Source organism: Lycium barbarum, chromosome 4 (genome assembly GCF_019175385.1).
Source record: "Lycium barbarum isolate Lr01 chromosome 4, ASM1917538v2, whole genome shotgun sequence".
NCBI lineage: Eukaryota > Viridiplantae > Streptophyta > Magnoliopsida > Solanales > Solanaceae > Lycium > Lycium barbarum.
The window spans coordinates 81,045,964-81,051,679 of NC_083340.1; the positions used below are offsets into that span (position 1 = coordinate 81,045,964).

The window sequence follows — 5,716 nt, forward strand, 5'->3', positions numbered from 1 at the left end:
AAAGTTTCAATGTTCTACTTATCATATATCTCAAATTAAACATAAGTTTCAAGCGTTGAATAGACAAAAAAGCCACCACAATTACTAGTGTAATGGAAATACAAAAAGTTATGTACACTACATATTTAGTGGTTCAAAAACACACTATGCACAAAAGGCTAAGAAGAATCTAAGTTCAAACTAGGCAACTCACTACCAAATTTAGCTTGTAAAAACCTATGAAGAGTTGCCAAGTGATTCTCATTTTGCGCAAGCCGTTCCTTGGTCTCCACAAGTTGTTCCTTGGTATCCTCAAGTTTTTCTTTGGTCTCTTCATATCCAATGAGCTTCTCTTTCAAGGTTCCTACATGCTTCTCTAGGTCTTCAACACGTAGATGAGACATATTACTAGAACCACCAAGATTCGCATGACTAATTGAATGTTTAGGCATTCCAAAAGCAGTCGAGGGGCAAATATTACCACCCAAACCACGCACACGACCAGAATGTTCAGCTCCATATACTTTTCCAATAGCATCATTAGGATGAGCCAATATCTTCAACGGAACACCTAAAGTGGCAGCATGTTCTTGATCTTGAGATAGATGCTCCGATATTTTATCCTACAAGTAAAAGAAAATAAATGAGATATTTCATACCAATGCTGCTAACATCCCAGGGGAAAAGAAAGCATTATCACTAAACTAGAAGTCCAACTACAAACTAGGAGAAAGCAAAGCAATTAGAAGTGTGGGGTGTTCTGGACATTAGAGTTATTAGAACTGTACACTGAATGTTTTCTATATATATTGTAACTGTACACTGAATGTTTTCATAGAAATAGTAAGTATTAAGTTTGTATTGAATCCTATCAGATAGATGGCAAGAGTGTGGCTAAAACCCAAGGACAGACTGGTACTTAACATATTTTAACATTCTAGAGCCTAAAACACAGCTCATGCCTTAAGGACAACAAAAAAAAAGGACAAACACACACTCCCTATACATTTAGCATGTCAAAATGCATAACTGGTGAGATAAAATAGTAGTTGCACCCAAAATCCTACTCCTATTTTTCAAGTTCAGCACTCCACACTCACTTACTTAGTCAGCTATTGAGTTCAGGAGGGAAACCAGAGTTGATGCATTTTTTACACCATTTTTGAGAAAATTATCACCAGAAAACAACATTATAACTGAAATTTGAAAATGGATAAGTGTTTGGAACTTACAGCTATAATCTTCCCTTCTTCATTCACATAGTTGCCATTCTTTTTCAGTAAAGTTGACAAAATAACCTCACTTCGGCACACAGGCCTTCCATGTTTTTTCTCCTATCATTAATCAAGTATAGATTAAAAAACAAAGTAGCATGCAACACATTTTATTTGGTATAATAAAGTGATTTTCAAAACAAAATTCAAGGTAAAGAAACTTACCATTTGACGACCTCTCCTTGCATTGCTTTTGCTACCATCGACATGCGGGACTTTAAGTTTACTTCAATTTCTTGTATTTTGTTCACTTTGTTTCTGCGATTCTCAAAGATCAATTTAATTAATTATATATATATTGATTTTATTGGACATGAATTAAGTGAGATAACTAGACTTTTATGAAAGAACAATTACCTTCATCTTCTCTTCTTGATAGTGATGCACAAAAGCAGCCCACTCAATAGAATCCACGTATTCCGGAGGATTAGCAAGTATCTCTTCCTTACTTTTGTTAGGGTAGAAGGTTTTATTTCTTAATGTATATTTATAGGCCCTCCATCTATCGCGTAAAGTATGCATCACCCATTTAATTCCAACAGCATAATCAAACTCAAAATTCTCCTTCAAATGAATTTACATTCATGAACCAATATTTAATGAAAAAAGATATACTAATTGAACCTGAAAAAATTAAGATAGTTACCTCAATAAGCTGCCACTGTAGGCGATTTTTCGCGTCTGGCATTCTATCCCATCTCTCAACTGATATTGGACAAATTATTGACTTTTGAGAAAGTTTGCCAAGAAATCTAACAAGCAAGTTTGAACCATTATCACTTCCTTGTCCATCCCCGTTGAGTTCCACCATAATTTTTTTATTTTTTTCCAAGTTCCAAACTCGATCTGCTTGCATCTTTTGAGTTGTAATTTCTCCAGTCGAAATATCTATCACTTAACAAGAAATCATCAACATTAATGAGAAAGCGGAATTGCATTCTTATGTTTCCAGGAAAGTGGAATTCAATTCTTTTGTTAACAACAACATAAGATGAAGAGTTAGAGTCTTCATTTCACACACAAACACACATTCCATACCTAAACAAGAACAAGCAAACAGAAAAACTTCCAAGATATAACAGTTTTAAACAACCAATCAAACTCCATTATTTCAATTCAACAATTGCATTAAGTTTATCTCTAACCTCTGATATTGACAAGTAAGGCCTCCTCTTTCTCTTTCTGCTGTGAGTTAGCTTCATTAGAGCTTGAAGAAGAATTTAAGTTGTCATCACTGAGTGTAGGGGTTTCTATGTTCTCATTCTCATGTTGGGCATCAAGTTGATCACCACTAATTTGTTGCTGCAGATTTTGAGAAGTTGGGCTATTATTATCAGCTTGCTGTCCTCTTAGACTTTCCAACAGTGCTTGAGCTGAATTCTTGCGTTTTCTTTTCATGGTCTCCTAGAATATGATAGTTTTCATGCAGAGGTTACTTTAAAGGATACAAAACTTTAAGTTACTTAAATCTATTGAAAAGAGGGAGAAGACAACACTACAAGGACAACTAGAATAAACTGAAACAAGCCAAGTAGATTAACAGGTCCTAGTTCTATTTCCATGACACAATTTTGTGTGAAGATAATTTCACCAATTAAAACTAGTTTCCTTAGTATGCAACTTGATGAGCTTAGAGAAATTTCAAACTAAATGAGTCAAATCCTTGCGCAAATACAAAGCATAAATGGGTGTGACTATCACTGTATTAAACCAATATCAGTACTAACTAGGGAGTGACCAGCAAAGGAAGCTACTAGCACTTGAGAAGACTCACCAGATGTTTTAACCAAAGAAGAAAAGCTAGCTTTTTAACAGTGACTCACCCCTGATGAGCCTTTATAAGCACCTCTTACCCGCACAACAAGGAAAAGAAAAAAACTTCATCAAACTTTACAACACCTATTTCTATTAACACAAATTAAAATCTAGAAATCACTAATCTGCATCCCTCAACAACCAAAAAAAGAACAAAAAGAGAGAACGAAAAACAATTCATTCATGGTAATGTTTGCCTTCTTCTATACAATACAAAATAATTGAGTTTAAGAAATTTAGGGAGCATTCAAATGATATCAAATGCGTAAACTAAGGCTGAAAACTACAACAAAGGAACTGATATTACATCGATGCGATACTAACCAGTTGAGAAGAAGCAGATTAAGAATAAGAAATCCAGCAACCAATATCCAATAGCAGTTCAAACCGTAACTTCTCGAATCACTATCCAAAACTCGATGAACAGCCAGCAAACAATAAGAAGTAAACAGAGGTATGCTCTTGTGAAATATGAATAAATATGCTGCATTCATACTAGGTATACAGATCAACAGTGGAATTAATTAATAACAATAGCTAGACAACAGTAGAATCGCATATTATAACACATAGCGCTAGGAATTCTCTCCGGCATTTCATTTAACTGCAGGATTGCAATTCAAATAACCCATTTAACACAAAATTTCTTCATTCATGACTTGTATGAACATATAAGACATGATACTTTTAATAAGCAAATCTCTGATGCTAAATACACTGCTAAGTGAGGAAAATAAGAAAAAATCAATTTTTATTCCGTTTTGACAATTTGAACTCCTTATAATAATGTTCATAATTAAGGTTTATGGTCTATCACTAGTTCTATTGCTTGCAACTGTGGAGTCTGGTTCTGTTGCTATTAGGAAGAGAGTCTTTCAGGGGAATATTAAGCAACCACTTATCTTTCCAAAACTTTACAGAGGTGCCATTTCCAATCCTAAAGGACACTTCCTGGAAGAAGTCATCCTTCATATTATTAATGTACTTCCAACGACCAACACCATGAGGGGCTGCATTTTTCTTGGTGCACCAGTTGTCAAGTTTCCTATACTTCATGTTGACCACTTCTTTCCAGAGGCTAGGTGTCTCCTGGCCATACCTCCACCACCATTTCATTAGTAGGCTCTTGTTGTATTTGTTTAGATCTCTTATTCCCAACCCACCCTGATTCTTTGGTAGGATAACCTTTTCCCATTTCACAAGGTGAAATTTGTGGTTCAGAACTTTACACTTCCAATGCATATAGCTTACTTAGAGTACAGTCAAACCTCTCTATAACAACATCGTTTGTTCCGATATATTTTGGCTACTATAGCCAAATGTTGTTATAAAGAACATATATTACAACATAACATAAACAGTCTGTTCTAGAACAACTTGGCCCTTACAGTGAAATGTTGTTATAGAGAATGGATACTATAGAAAGTTCTGACTTTAATCTGTATATCCTTATTTTATGTTTATCAGTTTGCCAGCTAAATAAAAATACACGAGGTAAATTGCTGGAAAATCTTGATTCTCAAAAAAGATCAAAACTTTCTAATGAAATCTTGAATTTTGATTTCCAAAAGTATAAATATTTCATCTTCCATAAACCAAACGGTACAAATTTCAAAATATTTCATCTTCCAGAAACCAAACGGTACAAGCATCGCATAGCACTTACTCAAAGTTCAGCAAAGACTCAGTAGCTAATATAAATCTGTGATCGAATAGTCGAATAGCTTCTTCTAATTATCTAATACCATAATAAAGTCACACTTTCTCAACTCACTTCTCAAACAGTTTCAACATAGGCTACACTTGCCTATAGTTTAAATCCATTGAAATTGAGTTATGAAAACAGAGTTACACTTAATCCATAGTTGGTGTTACATATAGATGATTCGCTCCCAGTAGTGGTAGTTTTATTAATCAAAAATCACAAAAGCAATTCCACACACAAAAGTACCTCAAAGTAAAACTCACGAACACAAGCGACCAAAGCCAAATTTCTTTCATGCATAGGGAATTTCTTTCCAAAATTGTTCCTTTCCCTAAAAACTTTCAGATTTTGCACAAAAAGAAACCCTAAAAGGAACCCATTGAAGATTGAACAAAAAAAGTTACCACTTTCAAACATTTGTTACCTGGAAGAAGCGATTCTACAATTTTCCGCTACTATTCGAAGCTATGCACGGTGAATCAGTTGAATTTTCATGAAGCAATCGAATGATTTTGGTGGAGTACGAATTTTGGGTGAAGTTTTTGGGTGGAAAGAGCTTTTGTTGAAAGAGAAAACTAATAAACACCAAAAGAAAAATAAATGGGGGGAAATGAAAATAAAGGGTGGGAGTGAAATTTAGTACCCGCCTTATTTTCCCACGAAATTTTGCCATCGGTTCTAACACCGTAGAAAATTTATCATTTTTTGGTTAGTTTTGCCACGGTTTTTGGAACCGTGGCTAAAAAACCGTGGCTAAAAGACGCTTTTTTGGTAGTGAATTATATAGTAAGATAAGAGTAGAAGCTAAAATTGCTAGTAAAGTTTTTTCTTTTTTCCAAATTGCTAGCAATATATAAAATTGCTAGTATATATATATATATATATATATATATATATATATATATATATATATCAAGATTGGAGGAAATTGTTACTTTCATGC

The 5,716-nt window shown here is 34.2% G+C and overlaps 1 protein-coding gene across 6 annotated transcripts; it reads right to left on the minus strand.

Annotated features, from left to right (window-relative positions):
- Positions 1-5,413, minus strand: LOC132636107 (uncharacterized). 6 transcript variants are annotated; one of them, XR_009581018.1, is made up of 8 exons: positions 5,198-5,413; positions 3,393-3,473; positions 2,399-2,657; positions 1,900-2,147; positions 1,611-1,817; positions 1,419-1,511; positions 1,212-1,313; positions 1-602 (listed from the first exon to the last, which is right to left on the minus strand). XR_009581018.1 is itself a non-coding variant. In XM_060352815.1 (6 exons), the coding sequence occupies exons 4-6, from the start codon at positions 1,419-1,421 to the stop codon at positions 159-161; spliced, it is 549 nt and encodes a 182-aa protein (XP_060208798.1). In that variant the 5' UTR covers positions 1,422-1,511; positions 1,611-1,817; positions 1,900-2,141; positions 5,198-5,399; the 3' UTR covers positions 1-158. The 6 variants fall into 6 exon arrangements, 2 of the variants coding, with proteins under 2 accessions (XP_060208798.1, XP_060208797.1); XR_009581020.1 differs by lacking the exon at positions 3,393-3,473 and having other exon boundaries at positions 1,900-2,141; XR_009581019.1 differs by lacking the exon at positions 3,393-3,473 and having other exon boundaries at positions 1,611-1,814.
- Between the last annotated feature and the right edge of the window lie 303 nt (positions 5,414-5,716).